This window comes from Triturus cristatus, chromosome 10 (genome assembly GCF_964204655.1).
Source record: "Triturus cristatus chromosome 10, aTriCri1.1, whole genome shotgun sequence".
Classification (NCBI taxonomy): domain Eukaryota; kingdom Metazoa; phylum Chordata; class Amphibia; order Caudata; family Salamandridae; genus Triturus; species Triturus cristatus.
The window spans coordinates 833,446,184-833,473,392 of NC_140593.1; the positions used below are offsets into that span (position 1 = coordinate 833,446,184).

General features: G+C 44.0%; 1 protein-coding gene across 1 annotated transcript in view; it reads right to left on the reverse strand.

Annotated features, from left to right (window-relative positions):
• NLRC3 (NLR family CARD domain containing 3) overlaps positions 1–27,209 on the reverse strand; it is an 820,465-nt gene that overhangs the window by 467,618 nt on the left and 325,638 nt on the right. The window contains exons 6-7 of the mRNA XM_085630169.1: positions 22,385–22,468; positions 17,008–17,091 (exon numbers count right to left, since the gene is read on the reverse strand). Of these exons, the coding sequence (XP_085486295.1) occupies positions 17,008–17,091; positions 22,385–22,468 (168 nt within the window). The remainder of the gene's footprint in view (positions 1–17,007; positions 17,092–22,384; positions 22,469–27,209) is intronic.

A 27,209-nucleotide genomic window follows, 5' to 3' on the forward strand; every position in this document is an offset into this window, starting at 1 on the left:
ACCTTGGGGAAGTCCTGGCCGCTCTCCAAAGAGCCGGGCTCACCATTAAAGCCAGTAAATGCCAGATCGGTCAAGGCTCTGTGACCTATCTGGGCCACCAGGTGGGGAGTGGCCAGGTGGCCCCCCTCCAGTTAAAAGTCGACGCCATCCAGGCGTGGGAGCCTCCCGCCACCCAAACCGCTGTCCGGGCCTTCTTAGGCCTCACAGGTTACTACCGACGCTTCATAAAGGATTATGGCAGCATTGTGGGCCCCCTTACAGAACTCACTTCAAAGAAGCAGCCCAAGACGGTGCACTGGACGCCCCGCTGCCAGACCGCGTTTGATGCTCTCAAGGCGGCCATGTGCGCTGCCCCTGTGCTACAGGCCCCCGACTACAGCAAGGAATTTGTAGTCCAGACCGATGCATCGGAGTACGGGGTCGGGCGGTCCTCTCCCAGCTGGACGCCAAGGGCCTCGACCGACCGGTGGCCTTTATCAGCCGCCGACTGCTGCCGCGAGAACAGAGGTGGAGCACCATCGAGCGGGAGGCCTTCGCTGTGGTATGGGCTCTCAAGAAGCTCCGGCCCTACCTTTTCGGTACCCACTTCAGGGTCCAGACTGACCACCGGCCCTTGCGGTGGCTCATGCAAATGCGGGGCGAGAACCCCAAGCGGTTGCGCTGGTCCATCTCACTGCAAGGGATGGACTTCACTGTAGAACACCGGCCCGGCAACGACCACGCCAATGCTGACGGCCTGTCCCGATTCTTCCGCCTCGGCGAGGAGAACCCCCAAGAAGATGGGTGACTCTCCCTGCCTTCAGCTGGGGGGACGCGTGTGGGAGCCGGCCTCGTGGCGTGGTCCTGTTTCCCCGCGCTAAGCCGCACGAGGTCCCATGCACATCGGGACTCCTCCATCTTGGATTGCACGTCACTCCACGTGACCATCTGTATGACCCTGCTCTACCCGGCCTCGGTCTCAGCGAGGCCCGACATCGAGACGCCAACCCCTGGCCCGGGGGATACCACGTGAGCCCTTCCCACTCCCAGCGGAGGGCAGTATCGATGGGACCCCCAACCGTCTCTCCACACTTGGGTGTGACCGCCCCACAGCTCTCTGGGGCCTGGCGCCTCTCCTGCTGGGCGTCTGGCCGCTCCCTACCCGGCCTCTCCGCCCCCTCCGGGCGCAAGGGTCCGGACATCAAAGGGCTCCCGTCCTATATCTGGGGCGACCCAACAACAGGGCAGCAGTTGTATCCTGGAGTCAAGAGCCCTGCTGATCGGATCGCGGCTGACCCTACGGAAGACTCACCCTGAACCACCACTTGAGCCCTGCTGACGACGTCGCGGCTCCACCGTGCTTAAAGACCTTCACGAACCTTTGGGGCCCTGCTGACGCTGTCGCGGCCCGACCTTGTTGAACCTTACCACCTGAGCCCAGCTGACCTCGTCGCGGCTCGACCGAAGCGGACCTACCACCAGAGCCCTGCTGACCGTGTCGCGGCTCGACCTAAGCGGAACTACCATCCGAGCCCTGCAGACGCCGTCGCGGATCTCCACGTCCGAGCCGCTCTGAGACCAGCATCCAAGGTCTGGCACAGAGCCCTCCCGTACCTGGCTGGTACTAAGACTGTCCCGCTACCTTATCCTCTTAACGAACATTGAGACTCTGATAGGATCCCTCGATCCCTCTGTAAATATTGCCCGTATTACTGCCGATAAAGAATCTAATCTTGCAACTGCTATTGAATCCTGTGTGGTGGTGTTACTGGGCCTAGTACGATCATAGGAGAAGGACCTCCCCGAGGGGGCTTCTCAGCGGCGCTCGGCTATAACTTTGCGGTAGGAAGGTGCCCGGAATAGTCTCCCCGACTACCCGGTGGGCCTCCCTCTCCGTTCTTTAGCCCACTCTGTCACCCCAGTTCAGACATGGCCATATGCAAATCAGTCTGACCCTGTGCCTCATGGGAACAGTCCAGCCCGAACTGCCAAGCCATGTCTTCCCTGGACCGGAAACAAGCTTCCTAGGACCGGTTTCTGGCATTTCAGCCGTCTTCAGCCAGGCTTGCTTGAATCCAGTGACAAAGTGAGCAAGGGACTCACGTCTGAGCATACCCTGCCAACTACTAATCTAACACTCATGCGCATCACACCATCCACTACAGAAAGTTCTGTCCAGACCGTCCAAAACTCTCCAAATTTTTTTTTAGGACAAAACTGGGGCCCGAAGGATTGGACAGCTCCATCATAACTTCTTTGATGGTGGAATCATTATTTATGGCATCTTTCCATTCCTCAATGGAAATGGCACCCTCACACGACTCAGTCACACTAGCTACCAGACAATCATCATTGAAGTCAACATCATCATCATCGCATTCTAATGGTAACCGGGATAGGCAATCGGCATTGACATTGCGAATGCCTGGAACATACTGTAGTGAGAAGTCATACCCTTGGAGCCTGTATAACCATTATGCAATTCTAGGAGTTGCTTTAGCGGCTCCCTTAGTGGTGAATAATTCTATTAGTGGTTTATGGTCTGACCTTATTTCAAAACGGGTTCCCCAGATATAAGTTTTGAAGTAGTTCACTTCCGACCAGCATGCAAGTGCCTCTTTCTCAATGACTGAATATGTGGCCTCCGCACCTTTGAGGGTGCGAGATGCAAATGCTACTACACGTTCATGTCCCACATGTTTTTGCATGAGCACTGCCCCTAAACCGTAGGCACTGGCATCCACTACGATTATGCTGTGATGTGAAGGATTAAAAGGCTTCAAAGCTACAGCTTTGACTATTTGATCTTTAATGGAACTGAAAGCTTTTTGGCATTCATCTGTCCACTCAAACTTAACGCCTTTTTCATTAATGTTCTGAGAATATGGACCTTGTCAGCAAAATGCTGAACAAAATTGGAATAAAATTCCGCAAGACCCAGGAATGAGCGCAACTGCTCCTTGTCACACGGAGATGGTGCATAGGTGATGGCATCTAATAACTTCTTTTTAGGTTTTACTCCATCCTTAGATAGGGTGTGTCCCAAGTAATCAATTTGCTTGACCCCAAGTTTGCATTTCTTGACCCCTAGAGTTAGACCTGCATTTTGCAACTTATCTAATGTTTGTGTAAGTGTACAATCATGTTCAGCACAATTGCTTCCCCACACTAGCACATCATCTTGAAAAACTAACACCTTGGGTACTCCTGCCAACAACTTACACAATACTCTTTGGATGCCAAACCAAAAGGCATTCTAATAAACTGGAATGCTCCTTCAGGAGTGATAAAAGAGGTGAGGTGCCTTGAAGAAGGATGCAGCTTGATTTAATGGTAGGCATTGGATAGGTCAATCAATGAAAAGTAGGTAGCATCTGTTACAGAAGACACCATTTCATTAATGTGTGGTAATGGATATCGGTCAACTAGGATATTCTGATTAAGATCTCTCATATCAATGCACATGCGCAGGTTACCGTCCGGTTTGCGTGCTAAAACCACTGGACAAAGCCATTTAGATGACTCAATGGGTTGCATCACATAACCTCTGCAATTCTACTTTTAACTTCCCTCTGAGAGTAAATGGAACATTTCTCGCTTTATGTGCACATGGCACGTTATTAGGCTTTAACACAATGCGGTGTTCAAATTTTTCTAAACAACCTAATTTTTCATCAAACAATTTTGGAAATTTGATGCTCCATTTGCTTTTCTCCATATCTTTAGTAACTAAGACTTGTTGAGGGTGATTAGGGTCTAATGTTATGCCCAACATGTTTTGTTCACATCAACCCAATAATGCGCTCCCTTTTTCCACAACATATACCTTGCTCGTGGCAATTTTACCCTTGTGAGACAATGTGCACTTGAAAAACCTGATAATGGAAGTTTTATACCACAATATCCAACAGGTTCAACATCTGGCACATTTAACTGATGACATCCTACTTGTTCCCACATGTTTTTGTCTATAATAGTATATGGGGAACAAGAATCTGCCCAAACCGTTATTTTGGTTCCATTGATACCTAAATCACATTTGGGCGGGTTGTAGCCTTCTGATACATTATTGATATCATTGTCACAAATAACTATGACCTCGACCTCTCCATCATTATCAGAATTATCATCATCAACATTCTCACTAATAGCATTCACAGGGCGTTTCCATTTTGAGATGGATAATGATCCAGCCTTACACATGCGTGCTAAGTGACCAATCCTTTTACATTTATAACATTTTTCCTTAATAGCAAAGCATTTGTCTGAATCAGCAGTATGTCTGGTACTGCCACACTTATAACATACTCTGTTGTTTTTGGGAATGGTGGTTTTGGTACTACTATCTTTCTTTTTGGGAGGAATTTTCTCTACAGCGCACACTTTAGTAGTGCTGTGTTTTTTCAGAGCTTAGTTATTTAACATACTTGGAAGTGTTCTCAACCCGTCTTGCTACTTAAATGGTTTTCTGCAAGGAAGGGTCTTTCATTTCTAATAACATTTCTTGAATTTTGGCATTATTAGTTCTATTTATGAATTGGTCTCTTATAATCTCCTCATGAAGATCTCTGAACTTGCAAGTGGAAGCAAGGGTTCTCAAAATAGAGATGTATTGCTCGACAGATTCCCCGGTTAATTGGGATCGCGAGAAAAAACTTGAGACTTTCTACTACTATACTAACTTTCTTTCCGAAGTTTTCTTCTAGAGCTTTGATCACCTCAATGTATTCATCACTAAAAATCACTTCATCATACTGTAGACTTACATCCACATCCTCTTTATTACTCCCTTCTTTGCTCTCTTCTTTGCTCTCATTTTCACTGGTATTCTCCTTAATGATTATCTGTTTCTTATCATTACCAATGGGTAGAGTTTTCAAAACCTTCCTACCTTCTACTCCTAAATTATGTTTTAGTAATGGCACTTTTCGAGAAGCTATAAACTCCTCTCCACCTATAGCCTCTAAAGAAGTTTCAAATGACTCTATCCAGTCTTCCCACGGTAAGGTGGGTTCCCCAGGATTTTGTAAAAATTTGGGTGTGAGGTTCTGTAGCGATCCGAACCCGTGAATTCGGTATCGTAGTACTGACACGATTTTGGTACCAATGAACCGCAAATGATCCATTATATACATGACAGTGTTTTCGCTGCGCAACTAGCATGAATTCACTGGAAAATAGGGCATTCTGTCACTAAAGTCATGGCATCCATTTTAGTTACGGCATCCATTTTGTTTCTTGCCCTCACATAGTCAATGAACAGACGATGACCTCGGCAGAGTCACCTTGTTAAGGACACGTAAGCTTGAGCCCCGAGAAAGGTTGACGCTGCATGACTAGGCAGAATCAAGCTGCCTCCCTTGCCTAAGGCCAGTCCCGCTATACTGGTTCTCGTGTCCGTTGTCCTGACTGAAAGGCCGAAGACGGTAGCCATGCCCGTTTATGATCCATAAACACCTCTTATCCTACATTTCAATCCTTTGCACCTGGCTCTGCTCCTTACCTTCTGGGCTTTTACAATGGGGAGGTTACGATTTTTATGATGGGGAGGATCGGGCAAAGAATGGAAAACTGTCGAGAGGGCCTGATCGAATACCGAAAACCTGCGACTAATTATTGTTTGATGTCAAATTTACTGTTTGTTTGGGATACCGGGTTAGGCATGAGAAATATTCGTGTAATGTAGCCCAAAGACATTTTGCATGTATTTAAAGAGTAACCCACTTAATGCAATTTGAACAGTCTCGTAGATTCTGCCTCTGTGTGGTTCCTATGATTTCTGTGTCCCTGCAGTAAATAAACCTTGGTCTTTGACGCCGCCATCGAGAAGCCCGTGTCTCTGTTTATTTGTGCACCGGGACAGGAGGAACTCAGGGGTCTTCGGGTGTTGTTTCCCTGACACCTCTGGACTCTTAAAAGTCCAGAACCTCAAATTGGCGCCCAACGTGGGGCGACGTCATCCGGTACCGGTCCAAAGCCTGAAAAGTTCGAGAAGTTTCGTGTGAAGATTCCGGAGGGAGGTACCCCGCTTCATCGATCCCTGCATGTCGTAAAAGTGGCCCGACGATCTCTTCCACGAGGGTTCCCGTTCCCAGACGGCTACAGAGGACCGCTGCCTTGACTGTCGCCCTGTCTTGGACCCGAGGTGCAGACCTTAGTACGGCGAGACGTAGACGGGTTCTATTTGGTGACGTCTTCCACATTTCAGTTAAGTATTAAGTGAGCTACGCTCAGTTTGGATGTTCCTTGTTGCTTTGGTTTAATTAGTAGATTATCATTGGTTGCTCTTGTTTAGATAATCTTTGTTTTGGTATTGGTTCATTTTGGTAGGCCTAAGTTCTCTGCGTGTTTTGGTTAGAATTTGTCTTTGTTGTCATGACTACCAGTAGTAACTGTTTTTTGTGCTGGTTACGTTGCAACGGGGATTCCCGGTTGGAGGATTCGTGTTTGGTTCCTCCGATTGGAACTCCTACATATGAGCTCTATTGTAAACATGGTGTTGGTCCTATTACGTATAATGAAGTATGGGTCCGTTATACCAAAAAAGATGGTGTCCTTAGTTGGCCACCGCATGGTAGCTTCGAAACGGAAATACTAGATAATCTAGAAATGAAGTTGTTCAAGAAAAAAGCCCGGCCGTCAATGTTTGATTCTTTTTGCGTATGGCGCAAAGAAGCCAAACAGAGAGAAATTAGGAAAACGAAGAAAGAACAGAAAGAGAAAGGGTTGACTTTAATGGAGTCTGCTAGGCAGCTGCATGTCGACGAGACTGAGAAAGCAATGGAGATGGAGAATAGAAAATATAATTTGGCAATTGATAAATGTTACCCTGTATTGCCATCTTGTCCAACTAAGCTGATGGAGGATCATGAAAAGGATCCTCTGTTGTCTTACCTGTTGAATTCACCCCCACCGTATGCACAGGGTATTACAGTACCACAGTTGCTACCTGTTGTACAGCCAGCTGCTGGTCAGCCTGGAATAGTTGCTCCACTTCCTTTGATTCCAGCTCCTACCATTCCCGTGGTCAATGTTCCTTCGGCACCCCCTCTTCCTGGGGCGCCCGTTCCGCCTTTGCCTGTCGTTTCGCAAACTGCTTTACCTGCTACTCCTACCCTTACTATTTCATCTGCTTCAGCTGTTCTGTCCCCGAACCCTGTGAACATTCTGACTCCGCTTTCCGTTCGTCGGAAAATAACCGACTCTGTAACTTATATCTTAACTCCTCTCTACAGGTCTTTAATTGGGACCCCCGTTTCTGACTCTATACAGAGACGTAGCCAGTTTCCTGGTCCCCAGGAACGAGACACGTTAGATTCGACAGCTCTTAGGTGGATGTCGAAAGCTGCGAAGTATGATGCAAAAAGAGTGTTAGATACCTTTATGCAATGGAATGAACCAACCCAACGTTATGTTTTTGACGTGATGTGTTCTCTTGTGCGTGAAGAATGGGAAGATGATGATTTAGACTCCGTCCCCTCTGACCTGATAAATATTCAACAGAAATTTGCCGCAGGAATGGTGATAGGTCCAGAAGTAAGGGGAGCGATAGAACTGATTTTAGCTTATAGGGATGAGTCCCCTCTTCGAGCGACAAGAGACCCTGATGGTTCACCGAATACTACTAGGAAGAAACGAGGTCAATATCCGATGAGGGAAGTTCCACCGATATGGCGTGATGCAGTTGCAGCTGATGGGAACTTGGGTATTGCAGCTGCTCCGGCACATTTCCAGAGAGTGTGGATACACATCCCTTGGAAACGGGCCGAAGTACTAGCCGTAAAACAAGCATTACCGGACCCGCGTAAAAATCCTGCTGGTTATTACAAAGAGTTAACGCAGACAGTTCAAGCATGTGTCATGAATTTAGCAGACATTGAAATGCTATTTGGTAATGTGGTGCCACAGCCTATATGGGCCAAAATTCGGCAAGAGAACCACCCAGTCGCCTTAGGAGGTGATTGGGCAGCTATTATAGCGGCAGATGCGCAACAAATTGGCGGTGCTAAACCTGAACCTCTGATTGCTGCTTTACCTGGCAGAATAATTACTCTAATGAAAACGCTGATGCCAGCGTTACGAGTCAATTGGGATAAATTATCGGCATGCAAGCAAAAGAAGGACGAAAGCGTCTCTGACTTCTTTACTAGATTTGAAGAAACCTTCGTAGACCACAGTGGGCAAGATATGAGTACTGAGGGAGGCCAGAGATTGTTTGTCGACAAGTTCGTATTTAATTTACTACCTGAGCTTAGTAACAAGTTAAAGGATTCTGAAAGTGCATGGGCAGTGTCGACAACAGGACAGATACTTGCAACTGCTCAGTATTACGAGAACAGAGAGAAGGAAGAGAAGGAAAAGTCAGAAAAGAAAACAAAAGATTTAAAGACTAAAGTTCTTCTGCAACAGGCGTATCCGCCTCGTTCGAATCAGTCAGATTTACGACAGCAACCCCAGTTTCAGCCACAACCACAATTCCAGCAAGGGACGGCCCAAGGATTTAATTATAGTTTTCCGCGACAACAGTTTGCATGGAATCAGTGTGCTTATTGTAAAAAGGAGGGTCATTATAAGAATGAGTGTCCAGTACTGCACCCACAAACTAGTGGTGTCCCAGCCCAGAGAGGTAATGTAGGGTTTATGCAAGCTCCTAGAGGTAGAGGACGTGGGACGATGACACCACAGGCCGATCGCCAATCGAATTATTTCGATCAGCGAGATGCACAATCTGCGCAAACAGGTAGATCTCCACAGTACCACGTTGAAGATTACTATGACCATAATGAGGAGATTCAAAGAAGCAAGCACTAGGACAGCCGCAGGCAAAGAGAGGGAGTAGTATCAGTTCCAGTTGATCAGAATGGACCTTATGTCGCAGTAGTTACCTCAGGCGTGGTCGAACCGTTTCTGTTGGATACTGGTGCGGCAAAAAGTTCAATTATGCATGCGAAACTCCCTGGCGCACCTTTGTCTGGCTTAACGAACACTTCGGTAGGATTCTCAGGCGCCCCTGTTCACAATCCTGTTTCTAGTCCTTTGTCAATATCTGTTGGGCCATGCGAACTAGAAGCACCCCTTATTCTAACAACCGGTTGTAATGAGAATCTGCTTGGTTTAGATCTGTTGAAACGCCTGCACGCGACACTGTACTGTTCCCCTTCAGGAGTACAGCTCACATTAGGCAAAAGAGTCATCTCTCCAATGTATATGTCGATGGATAAGCTCCCACCGGAGCTGCGTTCTCTCCCTGATACTCTTTGGGCGACTGGTCCTAACGATGTAGGCCTCTTGGAAATTCCCCCTTATGTGGTAAGTCTGAAAGCTAATGTTAAATTCCCACGAATCCCACAGTATCGGATTTCGAATGAAGGGGAACGAGCACTCTTATTGATTGTGAAAGACTTGATACAGAAAAATGTGATTGAGGAAACTAGAGGGAACGTCTGCAATAGTCCTGTTCTGCCGATTTTGAAACGTACTGACCCTTCCAAACCTCCAATTTACAGATTTGTGATTGACCTCAGAGAAGTTAACAAAATAGTGATTCCACAGTTTCCTGTAGTCCCAGATATCACTGCACTACTGACGTTGATTCCTGCCTCAGCTTCATGGTTTAACAGTGATCGACTTGAAAAATGCCTTTTTCAGCATTCCCATAGCCGAGGAAAGTAGAGACATTTTTGGTTTCTCCTTAGGAGGTCGCAGCTTCAGGTTCAAACGCGCTCCACAAGGTTATTGTGAGAGCCCTTCAATTTACAGCCAAGCATTAAAGAGTCAATTAGATGCCCTTGTACTTCCTCATGGTGTTGCTCTGATCCAATACGTAGACGATCTTTTACTGGCTGCTGATGACAAGGAAACTTGCAAAGCAGCTACAATTTCTTTATTACGTCATTTGTCAGACTTACATCACAAGGTGTCACCTTCTAAACTGCAATATTGTTGCCAAGAAGTGACCTACTTAGGTCATCTTTTGTCAAAGGAGGGAAGAAGGTTGACCCCAGAGAGAATCAAAGCAATTTCACAGATGACTGTACCAAGCACACAAAGAGAAGTGCGTGCGTTTTTGGGTATTACGTCATACTGCAGGCAATGGATCCCAAATTTTTCTCTCATGGCGAAACCATTGGTAGCCCTGACTGGAAAAGGTGTTCCGAGCCCTTTGCCATGGTCTGATGAATGTCAGCAAAGCTTCTCTGACTTACGTGATGCGCTGTGTTCAGCTCCTGTGTTGGGTACTCCTGACTACAGTAAGCCGTTTACTCTATATGTCCATGAAAGAGAAGGTTGTGCTTTGAGTGTATTAACGCAACAATTTGGTGACAAACAGCGGCCTTGTGCATATTTCTCATCCACATTAGATCCGGTAGCCAGAGCGTTGCCAAGTTGTTTGAGAGCTACAGCAGCAGCTGCAGTGTCTATTCGACAGTCTGCTGGACTAGTCATGAACAACATGTTAGTAGTCATGGTTCCACATGCTGTGGATACACTCATGAATCGAACGAAAACTCAGCACCTCACCAGTGCTAGACTATCAGGCTGTGAGCTGACGCTTTTGGCAAGTCATATTCAGATCAAGCGATGCAACATATTGAATCCAGCAACACTGTTGCCGACTACTCAAGAGTCGAGTGATTCAGAGCCCCATGATTGTTGTTTCAGAACTGAGGAAGAGAAAAAAGGTAGGATTGATTTAAAAGACACTCCGTTACTAGATCCAGACGGCACTTTATATGTCGATGGGTCTTGTTTCAAATTACAGAATGGTGATGTGACGGCCGCGTATGCAGTTACGACCTTGAGTACGATTGTTGAGACTGCAAGAGTAAGTCAGAATTCTGCCCAGGCTGCAGAATTAATTGCATTAACAAGAGCGTGTGTTTTAGCTAAGGGAAAGAGAGTGAATGTGTTTACTGATAGCCAATACGCCTTCGGCGTTGCAGACAATTTTGGGCGTCTCTGGAGAGAAAGAGGTTTTCTCACGTCCCATGGGACTAAGATCCAACATGGGCAGTTAGTCAGCGATCTATTGGAATCCCTGACTCTACCGAATGAAGTTGCAATTGTGAAGTGCAGTGCACATCGGAAGATTACGGATGATGTTGGCCGTGGAAATGCGTTCGCTGATGAGGTCGCCAAAGAGACGGCCAAGAACATGACGAGCCGAATGTATGTTGCAACGTCTGCAAGATGGATTGCTGAATCAGGAATATGTGAGAATACGATTGAAAGTGTGAAAACAATCCAGAATGAAGCAACTGAAAATGAGAAGAATGAATGGAAGGAGAAAACGGGTAAAATGGATTCAAGTGGATGTTGGGTCGATTTGTCTGAGCAGCAGCGTTGGATGTTACCTGACGCGTATGTACTTGCAGTAGTCACGATGGCGCATGGAGCGGCGCACATCAGTTCGAAAGGGATCTGTAAAATGTTAGCCCCAGTATGGAAGAACGATGGAATTACTAAGTGTGCAGAAAGAGTGGTGAAAAATTGTATGGTATGCCTGATGCATAATCCTGGCAAGGGAACCCCAACCCCAACTGGCCATTTTGCTCCCCCTTCTTGTCCCTTTGAAGTGATTCAGTTGGACTATATCCACATGGATAGATGTAACCATCTCAAATACGTCCTAGTGGTAGTCTGTGCCTTCTCAAGATGGATTGAGGCATATCCGTTAAAGGATAACACTGCTATGTCCACTGCCAAAATCCTCCTAAAAGAATACTTCCCCAGGTATGGTATGCCACGGATTGTTTGGTCGGACAATGGAAGTGAGTTTGTAGGGAAAGTTATGAAGAGTGTGTGTGCGGGTCTGGGTATTTCCCAAAAATACCATAGTGCGAATCACCCACAATCAGCGGGTTTGGTTGAAGGGTACAATGGCACCCTGAAGCTGAAACTTGCGAAAATTCAAGCTTCCACTGGTCTCTCTTGGCCAGACGCACTGCCTTTAGCTTTACTGTCCACCAGAGCGACTGTACACTCTCGAGTAGGGCTTAGCCCATATGAGATTGTGTTCGGCCGCCCTGCTAATGTTTGGGGAGTCCCTAGACCAAAGGAATTCAAACAGATTGAATACCCAATGTTGATTGATTACCTTCATGATCTGACTGCTAAATTGAGCGTTATTCATCAACAGGTATTCGAATCCTTGCCTAAACTGCTGGAGAGTCCAGGCCACACGTTGAAACCAGGCGACCAAGTGGTGGTTCGGAACTTTGAACGTACCCGAAACCTCCAGCCAAGATTCGTTGGTCTGTTCCAGGTCCTCCTCACAACAAGAACTGCAGTACGCCTAGCTGGAAGGAAAAACTGGGTGCACGCCAGCCATACGAAGCGTGTCCCTCTTCCACTCCCCTATGATAACTGGGTTAGACAGGGAATTGGTATATCTGAGACAGAACCTGTTCCTAGGCACATCCCTTTCAGTGATGCAGAGTACATAACGGACCACCCACGAACGGGAACACAGAACTTTGACACTCCAGCAGGAACCGCTCCTTTGAATCTCGAACCAAGTACTGTACAAAGTGAACATTTGTCGCCTGTGGAGTCGAACATTTCCGCACCTATAGACCAGCTATTTCAAGACCAGACAAGACCCGGAAAGTACAGATATAATCTACGTTCTCATGTTATGAACTAATGACATTGCATAATTACCATTCTGTTTGAAAACTGTTTTGATCTTACTGCATTCCATTCAGTCAGGAAGTTTGCTCAAAAGTTTTATCTTTTTGTTTTTTTATTATTTCTCTAACCTTGCCATCTGGGTTACCGTAGGGTCGTAACGTGTGCCTTGTTTTAATTTGCAGGGAATCAGACACTAGGTCGGTTTCTTCTGTTTGTCTTGGGAACTCCCAGGATAAACAGAGGCAAGTTTTTAACAGGTACAAACCATCCGTTGCGAACGGTTGTAGAAGATGGAGCTTCCTGAATTACAAAGGGTTAATGTCATAAATGTGCACAAGACAAAGCTATATGACATATTGTATAGCAAATGTTTTCTAATACAATGTACTCTGACACTTCTAATTGTTTTAATAACTTTGGCAGGCGGAATTATTTTTGGTATTCAGTTGATCTTTACACCTGTTGCATCCACAGTATCTCCCCATGCTCCTGTTTCTCCGACTGTTGTTTCTCTTCATTCTTTCCATCCTTTTCCTGCCCACGAGCAAGCTCGACGCTCTGAGTTTATAAATAACACTTTCATTCAACTCTTGCACCAACATCAGCTAGTGGTTAATACAACAAACTGCTGGGTGTGTGGTTTGATACCACATACCATGGACAAAGGCATCCCCTATTTGGTTCTGCCTTTTAGTTATAATGGATCATTCTGGGCATTTCAGACCATGTTCGCTTATGCCCTAGAGACCTATCCTCCACGACCTCCGCGTTCCACCCGGTATAACTCTGCTAATAGAGCCTTGGTAAAAGGAATCACTGACGTGGTGAGAGATGTCAATAATACTCCGTTCATTCCCAAGGATGAATTGCGAGTTTACATGGGTTGGAATGTTACGGAATATGGCATTACTCTGGGTGAGAACAAACGTAAGAGCTCAACTCCGATCTGGGTCGTACCCCACCAAGGTCAAGTACAGAACCGTATGGTCCTTGACGTGTTACTTGCAGATCGAGGTGGAGTATGTAAGATGATCCAATCAAGTTGCTGCGTTTTTATTCCAGATAATGCGCCAACGGTGTACAAGGCCATCTCTAAGTTACATAAGATTTCTGACTCTATTCATGTAGAGGAAGGTGACTGGTCATTAATGGGATGGTTCTGGAGCCTGTTGTCTGCGTGGGGATGGAAGGTTCTGATAGTCACTGGTGTTGCGTTAGTATTTTTATTTTCGTGCTGTCTCATTGTTCAGTGTGGTCCTGCCTTATGTAATCTCTGCATTTCTACATGCGTAAGAAGACCACCTGTTTTTAGAGATACGCCACGGGATAGAGTAATGCTCCAACAACATATCAGTGACCTGATGAACATAGAGATGGACTCTGACATAGAGTGAGTTACTGCCTATGTAAGGGCAAAAGGACGGTCTGAGGTTCTGTAGCGATCCGAACCCGTGAATTCGGTATCGTAGTACTGACACGATTTTGGTACCAATGAACCGCAAATGATCCATTATATACATGACAGTGTTTTCGCTGCGCAACTAGCATGAATTCACTGGAAAATAGGGCATTCTGTCACTAAAGTCATGGCATCCATTTTAGTTACGGCATCCATTTTGTTTCTTGCCCTCACATAGTCAATGAACGGACGATGACCTCGGCAGAGTCACCTTGTTAAGGACACGTAAGCTTGAGCCCCGAGAAAGGTTGACGCTGCCTGACTAGGCAGAATCAAGCTGCCTCCCTTGCCTAAGGCCAGTCCCGCTATACTGGTTCTCGTGTCCGTTGTCCTGACTGAAAGGCCGAAGACGGTAGCCATGCCCGTTTATGATCCATAAACACCTCTTATCCTACATTTCAATCCTTTGCACCTGGCTCTGCTCCTTACCTTCTGGGCTTTTACAATGGGGAGGTTACGATTTTTATGATGGGGAGGATCGGGCAAAGAATGGAAAACTGTCGAGAGGGCCTGATCGAATACCGAAAACCTGCGACTAATTATTGTTTGATGTCAAATTTACTGTTTGTTTGGGATTCCGGGTTAGGCATGAGAAATATTCGTGTAATGTAGCCCAAAGACATTTTGCATGTATTTAAAGAGTAACCCACTTAATGCAATTTGAACAGTCTCGTAGATTCTGCCTCTGTGTGGTTCCTATGATTTCTGTGTCCCTGCAGTAAATAAACCTTGGTCTTTGACGCCGCCATCGAGAACCCGTGTCTCTGTTTATTTGTGCACCGGGACAGGAGGAACTCAGGGGTCTTCGGGTGTTGTTTCCCTGACACCTCTGGACTCTTAAAAGTCCAGAACCTCAAATGGAGCAGTGATAGATGACATGTCCATAGTGACTGTGCTACTTGACTGTAATCTACAATGTGCTTATTACTATTGTTATTCCTAATCAACACTCTATTAGTGTCCTAACAATGCAGAAAATATGTGCCAACAATAGTTATGCACGTTATAGTGTTCTGGTGACTGACCAATAACTGTTCACTGGTCCTGATCTAAGATTACCTGCAAGAGATAAAAGAAAAAAAAACTAACACAATTGATGTGGTCACCATTGTCCATGTAGCTGTAGATAGTAGCAATCTAAAGATTGTACCTAAAAGGACACAGTTCCCTATATGCTCCTTTTCTTATTTGCTCCCCTTCCCAAAAAACAACTTCCTACTTCCTTGCTGAAGTATTCAGTTTCTGCCTGCTGTTCCCTTCTCGGCGCGCAGCTCCGGCAATGTTACTGTCTCTCGTGTTTCGTTGTTATGGCAACCTGACGCTATGCCTTGCAGGATATCAGCATACGCTGCACGTTACCACGCAGCGCGGTACCCACACTGCCTTGCGCTAGTGACGCATGGGGGTTCAGGAACTGCACATCTCCTCACTGTGACTCGCAGCACAAGCTTGGGAATGGAGGCATTAACATCGCGAGGAGTAGCCGGCGAGCAAATTTAAAAAATAAAATGCGCTCACTTTTAAAAATAACTTGTGCTCCCGGTCCCGCAGCAGTCTCGGAGCAAAATTCAGATAACCAAGTTCACGAGGCTATCCACACTGGCTTCCTCACTCCTAGTCAAAGCTCCTTGGCCCCCATCTTCCTTCGCTCCGCTCTGTGCACACCTCAAACAATCGGCTCCAACGTTTCAGTTTCTACACACTCCGAGGTTACACCTGCAGCATCGGCACTTTCCCTGATGCAGGCCTGCACCACGCTTGACTAACACAGTTTAGGCATCCACAGCAGTACGGTGTTACTTCTTACCCGATTCACAGGCGGACAGGTGTTCCTCATGCGATTTTAGATGCCTTACTGCAGGGTGGATGATGAAAGGTTCTTCTTAATTGGTGCCTGGCAGTATCAGTCTCGCACAGCAGCGTGCTCTCTTCAGCAATGTAATGCCACAGCCAGTAGTCGGTATCAATAAATACCAGTTAAATAGTAATCGGTCCAGGGGTTGTCATCTCACTCCATTGCTCGACCAGTCTGCCCTCTGGGAAGGTACATCCCATCCTCGTCGCCACTTTTAAGAGGCGCAGACAACATATTTAGAAGTAGGAGCTTTATTCAAGTATATAGGAACAACCCCTAGACACATCCTCTGTCAGCAACTGCCAGCTCTCCTCTGCCTGGCATCCTCCAGAACTCTAACACATTCTGGTTGCCTAGGCAGGAATGCAGAGCATGTTGCTAAGTCACCATATCAGGATATACCACTATGTATGTTGCATCACTACGAGTTCTTGTAGCTAAATGTGAGTTTAGAAATGTCGTGTATCCCATCCTCGTCACCAGTGTTGAAATGAGAAAGGCATGTCGAAAAGGCAAATTCCAGCATGAATATTCATTACCAACGCCAGTAATAACACAGGCAGCTGAACACAGAAACAAGACCCATCCTAACTGTCGTCTCTTGCTCCAGTTCCTCTCTCTCTCACCAGAATCCACACCTGAGGAATCCGCATTCCATCTGAGAGCTAGAGACACAAGCTTGAGAACACAGTTTTAAGTCACAACAGGTAGCCTGCCAGAGAAAATGGAAAGGCTAGCATGAAGTCAGAAGACAAATTACTTGTAATGTAATGTAAATATGCCTTATAAAGCGAGAACTCATGCCCTGAGGAGTCTTGAGAGAAAGGCACTCAGCAGGGTGATCAGAAAGAGAGCAAGGAACCAGTTGAGCATTTATTTAGGGGAAACTAAGTTTGCCCAGCAGAAACCAGAGTAAACCTCATTTCAGGACTAACAATTTGACTGGGCACCCTAAAAGTCTTGTATGGAATCAATGCTGAGTTTACTCAAAGAATTGCAATATGCGAGGCAAGGCCAATCTATCATAGATCATGGGAGTACCAAATGAGCAACAGAAATTAGGCAAAGCAAGGTCACTTACTTGAGGGATTGCAGTGTTTGGTTAATCTTCAGAGTGTCAGCCAAAGCTGCCGTGCCTTTGGATCCAATATTGTTACTGCGTAAGCTGAAAAAAATTATGAACTCATTTATATATGTAATTTATTATGAATTATTTTCATGACTGTGGTGACTGGAAACCCCAGATCATCTGCATTGTAAGAGTACACGGTATTACCATCATTAAACACATCTCGACTACCTTCTTACCCCAGCAATACAAAATACCACTAACCAAAGACGTCGAGGACAAGAACATTTCTTCAACCAGTAATCTCTTGTTTATTCCTCACAATACTTGGTATCAGGCTTGTGAACAGACTGAAATAATGGTCCTCACTACAGCATTTTTCCAAACCACTTGTGGTACATCTGAAATAATCTGGTCAACATACACAATGCTCTGGGGGTGTCCAATGTCCATGGTGGCTAGATCAAAGGCATATTTTCAGAATATTCACAGGAGACAAATTTCCACACCATTAATCTAAATGGCTATCTTTACATAGCCAGGGACCATGAAAATCTGGCAAGCCTGCCGCCTCCTGGACACACATCAACCAACCCTAAAGGAATACCCTACACAGAAAGCTGTGAAGTTCTTAAAATCCAGTTGGCCTCCATGGTACTGAAAATACAGCTTTCTATGTATACAATTACCAAATTTATCTCAGTTGCTTACTGGTACTACACATGTTTTATCTATCAAACAAAAGTACAACTCAAAATCTAAGCATACCTGCTCTAGTACTTTAAATCAGACCATACCCATATGAAATGTTCGCCTTTGTTCTGTCTATCCACTTTCTCAAAGCATCCCACATCCAAGGAATTTTGTCTCCTTCAATTACAATGTTATGTGGCAAGCTTCATGTTCATGATGTGCCCATTTTTCTGCACCGGAGTTGATCTCTTCTTCTTTCTTGGAGCCAATTAGACTCTCACAAACATGTGGAAACTGTGCTTACCTTACACAGGCAATGGCATGCCTACTTTCTAAACCTAAATGCTGGTATTATATTTCTGAATATAGTCATAATTCACGTAAGTGATGTGATTAAGGGGCTGGCTTTCGATGTGAAATGTTATCCTCCTATTTGGTCATATCAATGGCAAGGCTATCACTTCACAAATACTTAACTAATGGAAAGATTCATGAATGTAATTGTGTGAGATTAGTATATAGATCTTACACAAACATCAAGCACACTGATAATTTAGCTGGAATGCAATCTCAGAAGAGTACATATTCACAAACATGGACCACCTCCCCATGCTCTGTTGTCTGTGTACATTCATCCGAGCCAAGGGGAAAAGGACGAGTCTTGAAGAGACGATGGAGCCTACCGGCTGGTTCTTCAGTTGGGCGCGGCTTCCTCAGAGATGGCTGTCATCTATCTGAAGGGTCCCTGAGAAGGGTCAGAGAATTCTCAGCCTGTAGTGAAAGACTGTCTCTGTGAAAACACTATGTAGATTATTTTCGCTTTTATACTGTGACTAGAAAGGCTCTGTGGGTTTTGGGTAAAGAAAAGGCCTAGAGTTTCACCAGTGGGTTTAACTATCTGCTTGATGAGCCCCAGGTGAGGACTATTTCTTCAGAAAATGTGTCCTTTATAAAAACAAGTGTAAGAGAAATAATTTTACGGTTGTGCTGGTCACGTTCTGCTTACTGGAGATACTTTAAGTTTTGCTCTGTAAGATGGCCCTGTGCTGTCTTGTCAACAGATTTCTAGCTATGATTCCTGCATATTTGGCTTGTTCTAGGTATCTCTACAAACTCTCTCAGGCCACGACCAGATAAGACAAACAAAGCAACTCATTCAAGCTTTAGGCCAGGTATCACCTCAATCACGCTACCCAGAGAGCTGCACTATCTTTAAACTTCTTATCTCAATCTCCTAACTAACATAATCTGGCCTATCACCCACTGAGAACGGAACTTTTGCTACATCTATCATGGCAAACTCCCCCCTTAAACTGAGTCACTTCACTTTAAGGTTTCCTTCAATGACACTTGCCCCCCTACCGGCTCACTTCTCCATCAACCCTGGGCCCTTCTGGAGATTTCACCCATTCTTCTGGTAATTTCAGTGCTGTTCTTATGCTTAAGTTATCTAATGTCATGGTGTCTGAAGACATGAATCTTTAGTTTGATTATATTTCCCATCCCTAGGTAAGCTCCTCATTATCCATACCTGGTCTCACTCAGCGAGTTACGCAAGCAACACAAATTGCGTTCTGAAGCTTCTCCATCAGTTCCCTTGTATTCTGAGGAATTAGTGCACATTTTGTGTAGCTGCAAGCGCCTTGAACGAGCATGGCAATAGAATTACAATCCGAGGCAAATTCTTCAGTTTAATAAAGGTAAAATGAATGCACACTATTTCTTCAATCGTCTTGCAACTGCTAAAAACTACACCTGTTAAGTGTTTTCATTTATTAATATTATTTGTAATCCTCCTTATCCTTCCAGTGTTAATACTCCCTCTCAGTGAACAATTTTCTTTCTTTTTGAAGAAAAAATGAAAAGCTTGAGCTCAATTTCCATACACTGTCTAATCTACCCAAGAACTCCTAATTTCCGTCTAAACAACAAACAAATCTGGTTTTCTCACTCAGTTCGCACCGTTATCCACTTCAGACTAAATCCGGTTCTCCTCTAGATCCTTGCCATCCTGTTATTCTACGCTTGCCATCTAAAGAAGTGTCAGTGGCCCTTATCTCTTCATGCACTTGTCTATTTCCTAATCTGTTTTCCCAACTGGTTGGAAATAATGCATTACTGGTTCCTCTTCTCATAAAGCTGTCAGGTGATCCTTGTGTTTTAAGTAATTTTCAACCTATATCTCTATTGCGCTTCACTTCCAAATCTTGCAAAAATAGATCAATCAGCAAATCTCACTATACAACGAATCTTCTTCTTTGCTTGGCCCCGTATCAGTCAGGGTTCAGACGTATTGCATGCAGCACTAGACAAAGGAGGCAGAGCTGTTTACTCTTATCAGATCTTAGTGCAGCCTTTGACACAGTAATAAATACTTTACATACTTTTGAGCCAGCTAAGTTCTTTGGGTACTGAAGGCAAAGAACTAATCTGGCTCACCTTTTGTTTTACATACAGAACGGAGGCTGCTCCACATCTTGCAGTCTTATCGGAGGAGTGGTTTACTACTGAATATCCAGCCCAAGAATATCGACATGCGAAAATACAATGGACACCATTTTGAGGAACAAAATATCGAAATGTAAATGCATATAGGAAAGTACAGATTTACTATTCCCAACTTCACTCCACATCTACATACTTTGAAGATATACATATCGCCAAGGTAGATATATGTGAAATTAGGTATAGAAAATCTATACTTACTTACCTTTCGATATTTTGGATTAAATATTTTACACTCAACAATGGCATGCCGCGATATTCTGGATTTGATTTTCAGGGTCCAAGCCGTGTGTAGTTCCTCAACGCTCATCTTTGAGCCCCATAATCTTCAATCTTTCTGATTCTCTGCCAGCTAAGGTGATTTACTCCTTTGGCCTCCAACTTGTCTGATATGCTGATGACATCCAGAATATCACTTTTACTGAAGAGATCCAATCCACTATGGACAATTTTAGAACATTCATGTCTGGGGTAGTCCTATGGATGACCGCAAACTTATCAAACTGAATGACAACACTCATTTTTGGAGAGGCTCCCTGTATCTGGTCCTCGAGCTGGTGGCCCAACAAATTAGGACTGCAACAGGTGTAGAGAACACCTGTTGCATCGGCAAAAAATGTAGAAGTTATTTTTGATTGCACTCTCTCTTTCTCAACATCATAATGTTACATCTACCTATTGTTATTACCTATTCCTATCACATAAGGTTTCACCCCCTCTTCCAATGGAACACTAAAAAACTGTAGTCCAGTAAGTGAACATGTTCCACCTGGATTAATGCAATTTATTTTATAATACATGGGATTTTGTAAGTCTTGTACAAACAGCAGCCTCTGATGTATTTATAATCGGTGACTTGTGACGCACCCAGTCACCAATTAAAAAGATTATAAAGAAAATATGTCAGAACTCTACTGTTATGAGTTTTTACATCACAATGCCTGCTGCCAGTGCCAGGTGAAAGGCAGATCTGGTCATGAAATATAATTATAGCAGCTGTTTAAGGAGACAAAAACAGAACTTTGCATTTCTTTCTTCGGCTCTATTTTAATAGCTTACAATGGGAAGCAGAGAGAATATGGTTTTTTTTGCAGTCCTTAGATAGGGAAAAGCAAGAATTTTTCTGCATGTTTCTACACATTCCCAACTACTGCAGTTTTTTTAAAAACTGACTTGAGTCGAACTGTTTCCAATATCTGCTCGTCAAAAATATCTTAATATGTTTTCGATGTGTCTAATTTTGCACTAGAGGTTTTATTTGTATTCTTCATGTTTGCAAACATGCTCGTTCTTGGATGTGAAAGAGCTATGCACCAAGGATTTAAGTGGTTTGTGGGAAAGGTGATAGTTTGACCACGTATTATATGGAATAAAGTACCCCCTGGTGTATATGATTAAGATATTGCAAGTCACCTCAGAGTTCCATAACCTCATAAAGAAACTCTGCCTTCGGCCTCATTCCTCTATATGGTTATGGAACTCTTCGGTGACTTGCAATATCCTTATAATGTACAGCAGGGGGTACTTCATCCCTTATATTGGCTTGACAATTACATTACTCAACAGGCTCCAACTTTTCCAGAGCAGTGTTGCCACACTGTTTCTGGCTATTCCCTTGTGCAAGTCCAAATCCGGACCCTTCTGTGCACTACACTATTTGGGGTGAAGAAGCAAGCTTCTCTCCACACTTTGTGCAACTGCACTAGCTGACAAGATCCCTTGGACATAAGGACTCAAGTCACTCTTTATTGCCCCTCTCACATGCCACGGTCAACATCTGTTTTTTTTTGCTCTCTAATCCTAGAATTAAAAAAAACACTAAGGAGGGAGATCTTTTCATTATCACTGTTCTAAGCTCTGGAATGACCCTTCACTAGCATCAGATCTATATTGAAAGATTTGTCTTTTAGAAACAAAAAGCAAAACCTGATTATTTAATTAACAACCAACTATTCCTTTTTTCTAGTAGCGCGTGGGCCCCTTAGTAGGGTATTTGACGTGCTTTATAAATACTTTATACATTCACTGACTTATTCATTCATTAAGTCACCAATTACCTTCTTCGTGTTGTACCCTACTGAGTATATTATAGGCATAATGTTTTTATTCACGTTATAATTGCTTTGAATAGTGTTAACACGTTCACAGGGTGTCAGAAGAGACCAGAGGGGTGCTAACCCTTATTACTTACTCCAGCACAGCAAGACTTCTGTTCACCATGAGGGATCTGGCCAGGTCCTTCGCACCTCTGTTACCGATCTCATTCTCTGCCAAGCTGATGAAAAGATAATTCAAGCAGTTATTTTCCAATATAACACGAGTGGCCGTATGCACAGTGACATAGCTAGGGTGTGATGAGCTATAGTGCAAATCAAGGTCACGTTTCCCCTCCCTGGTAGCAGGGAAGTAAAATACAGCAATAATCTGAGATCAATGGACTCTTCAAACCTATAGTCTCCTGTGCCATTGCTTTGTTAGCTACTACCCTAGGTAAGCCTAAAGCATTTGCATAAACCACAGAACCTATTTACTACATACGATGTAGGGTAACACTTCCACATATCGAAACACATGACTGTTCAACAAGACAAGCAAAGGAAATATGCTTTCAATTACTCTCTTCTGCTATACTGCAGTAGGGAGAAAGCACTTGCACTCTCAGGGTGGCTGTGACTGCTCCGTCTTAACGTTTCTTCCGGACACTGTTATGATCTCTGTGATCTCGACATCAAGTCCACTGGTGTCCCTCCCTCTTGTTTTGTTTGCTCTCCAACAAGCACACACTTTGCTTCATTGGTGATTCACCCAAGCGGGTGCCCCGGTGTAGCAGCGTGAGGCTACTATCTCATCACCAGGTCACTAGTGGAAGGGACACCGACAGTTGCTAGTGACTGATGTGTTATGCAGCTGCAAAAGAAACAATGTATGGACGGAATGCTGGACAATGCAAACATTCACCCCCAGTCCCAAGGATCTGGGTTAAATCCATCATTCTTTTGCTCACCACCCCACTCCAGTTTGGAACCAGCCATATGCAAACCAGTCTTGACCCTGTTAGTTGTGGGAACAGTCCAGCCAGAACTGCCAAGCCAGGTCCTCCCTGGACTGTAAACAAGCATCCTGGGACCGGTTTCAGGGCATTACCCTTCATCAGCCAGTTTAGCTTGAATCCAGTGGTGCAATGAGCACGAGACCCACGTTTGGGCATACCCTTCCCACTTAGGACAACATATGCAAAAGTAACAATTGATGGACGGAATGCTGGACAATGAAAACATTCACCCCCATTCACAAGGATCTGGGTTAAATCCATCATTTTTTTGCTCACCGCCCACCCCAGTTTGGACCCAGCCATATGCAAATCCTGGATGATGAAGGGGAAACCCCGAAACTGGTCCTAGGATGCTTGTTTCCAGTCCAGAGAGGACCTGGCCTGGCAGTTCAGCTGGACTGTTCCCATTGGGCACAGGGTCAAGACTAATTTGCATATGGCTCGGTCCAAACTGGAATGGCATGGTGAGCAAAAAAACGATGGATTTAGGCCCAGATCTCTGTACTAGGGTGAATGTATGACATTGTTCTGCATTCTGTCCATCTACTGTTGTTTTTGGATCTGTTATGCAGGGGCGTGGGTTTTTTCACTTGTACCAGCAGGATACAATATTTGTAGGTTGCATATCTTCTTTTTTGGTCCTAGCCTTTTTTGGGTATGGACTGGCGCTCTGCAGCCATAAAAGATACTGTATTAGAAATGCAACCTTGTGGTTCAAGGGACTGGCAGACGAGAAACTGACTGGAGATGGCGGCTTTAGCCGGCAGTCCTGCTACATGGCAGTGTTGACTGAATGTACCTGCAGACCCTCTGCAGAGAAGCACTGCCACTAGTTGGCGCCAGTTGTACAGTGCTGGGCCAGAGACTAGCACTTGTGGTAGGAAATGTAGGGTTACCGCCCGACACAGTGGCCACGATGTGCAAGCAGTGTGTTCAAGGTCACCCTGTGACGACCGCTGAGAGGGATATATAGTACAATATGATGTCACCTTGGTATTTAAAAGACTGAGCTACAAGTGATACACCATTAATTGAGAACGTTCCTTCACAATATTTTTAAAGAAAAGCTTTTTCTGTCATTTTAATTTATTTATTTTCAGGCCCCTCGCATGAGTCATATCTCTTTATTCTTTATTTCGGTTCGACAAACCATAAAAGAAGCAACCATACAGATCATGAGTGTATCATTTTAGACTAAAAGAGCGTTTCAGAAGACAAGTGTGCAAATGAGGAATAAAAAGAGCTCAGGTTGACATAATAAAAGCTCCATTGACATCATATAAATAAAGCAATTCCACACAATTCATAATTTAAGTCTCTTTAACATGATTATGGGGCTAAAGTGCAAATGCATCATCAAAATTTGAGTAAATCAATTTCCAGTTTAATAGCCCACACAATGATTGCCCCTAATCTAAAAACAAGGCCCTAGCACTAGTCACAATAGACAGAATAAAATACATAAGATACAACCATAAAAGCAATTATTTAAGAATATAAAAAATAGCAGCATTAGAGAGTAAGCCACTCTTGATTAATAAGAACATTCTCTACTTTTATCTATCCACACCAGTCAACACTGTTAATTGGGCTCTCCTTCTAATCGCCCAGAAATGGCCTAAACATTTCACAGTGGCACAGGCGAAAAGAGGTCTGGCATCTGATTTTAATACCCGTAGGGCATCTTTAGCACTTCGGGTCCCTAGTTGTCTACACACAAGACACACAAGAGCTAACCATTTGCTTCTTGGCTTTGCATAAGCTTTACAGGCAAAAGTACATACCCTCGCATGAGTCATTACAAGTGTGTTATTTTAAATATACTCTGGCACATTAAGGAATTAATCATTATCTGACTGTCAGAGTTGCTGTTGAGAACATTGTTGCAGTCTTTAATGTGCTTTCCAAAATGGATGCGCCCTGAAACACAGGCCTATTGATTTGGACCAGAAGGAGCATGTAGTAGTGATAGGAACTTGCTGTGTATTGCTCCTTCCTCACATGACTAACAGCATTTATAATGGACACACTACCCAGTGGAGTGTCTTGGCATAAGTCTTTTGGGTGATACCTAGAATAAGCCGTTTTTCAAAGCCTTTTTTTAAGTGGTCAGAAAGAAATTTGCCTAAAGGGCGTTTTGAAAGCAGATTTCAGTCAGATCAGTTAGTCAAACATTATCTATAAAAATATGCGCTGGAATATTATATTTTCATTTAAGAGTATTCAGACCACATCTTCATTTTTTCAATAACATAGCATAAAATTACCTGCTATTTTGATCAATCAAAAGTCAATATAATTAATACCGGCAAAGTCAAATGTAAACATAACTAATACAAGCCAACACCTCGAGATAAATTGCCACTTTTTCGTTCTGATACTTTTCTGAGAGTTCGTAAATGGATTCTTTGAGTATTAATTACTTTGGTTTCAAATGCGAAAAGACCACCCTTCTACGTGCCTGATTCAATTTCTGGATGAGGAGAAGCTTAGCAACTGATCCTGGATAACTGAAGGAACAGCCTTGAAATGAGCTAGCTATGAACATGTTGACATTATTCAGTGTTAGCATGGGGCTCTGACAACAAGTCCACTGAGCCCTCCATGGCAGGATAAGTCCCATAATGTAACCAGTGCTACTACTGAGGCCTGCTTAGCAGCGGTCAAAATATCCAGATGTCCAGAATGAAAAAGAAATGACGAATTTATGATACAGAGAGACTTCCTCACTAGCCTTTCACCTTAACTCCTCCATGGAAACAGATCTTCAAGGAGTTTATTTCTGAAAAAGCAAATATATTTTCCCTGCTATACGAAATGTATAATAGCAAACCTAAACTAAATTAAGTGCATTGACCTCTTCGTAAATACAGGAAAAAAAATAAAGTCTTAAGGTTGAATCATAAAAAACATGAATCTCACTTGTTTTACTATTTCATGCTAAATACCTCTACAGAGAGACCACTACTTTTGTAATCCTGTTTTTATTTCTGCAGCAAACTTGCTAAATCTCCTTTATGGTTTTTATTTTGTTAGTGCAAGATATTCTATTTTACTAAAGGCACTTTAAAATCCACTTGCCTATGCTACAATTTTTATCAATAAAAGCAACACATTTGATTTCATTATTGTTCTATGCTACATTGTTATATGATTGCATCTTGCCCCTAAGAACTACTAGGAATCCACTAACGGTGACTATGGGAATTTCCATATTGTAGTGTTTTATTTCTGCAGATTAAGGACCTCATTTATTCTTTGACAGACGGTTGTATGTCCGTCGTGCGATGGAGTATTTTTCTCTGTCGAGGTATTTTACTACGTTGCCCTGATGGACATGCCGTCCACCATAGACCTGTCCGCAAGGCCTGGGGACATATCTTAACATTGGCTGGAACTGCCGTCACTGTGCTTCCTGACAATGTTGTAAAAGTTTGACAGATGGTCTGCCAAACATGTTGACCCTCCAGCAGCAGGGGGAGGGGCAAATTGTTTTTCTTTTTTTACTGTCCCTCACTGCCAGGTTTTACCTAATGGTGACGGACAGCAAAAAAAGGCAACCGTCCACCCACTTTAAATAGGTCGGGCGGCCAGATAGCTAACCTTCAGTGGAACTTTACATGAGAGGGTCTGTAGGCTACCCCTCTCTCTGACACAGATGAACATTTCTAGTCACACCACTGATTCATAAAAACGGCTATCCTGCGACCACGACTTTATGTTATTATTCACCTAGGGCATAGAAATTTGTGCTATGTCCTCTAGGGGGGGTACACGTTGCAAACCCCTCCAGCAGGTCACAGAACTGGTTATAGACACTGCATTACTGGAACAGGAATATATATATATATATATATATATATATATATATATATATATATATATATATATATATATATATATATATATATATATATATATAGTCATTGAGAGTGTGTTATTTGTGGATAAGAAATGAATTATT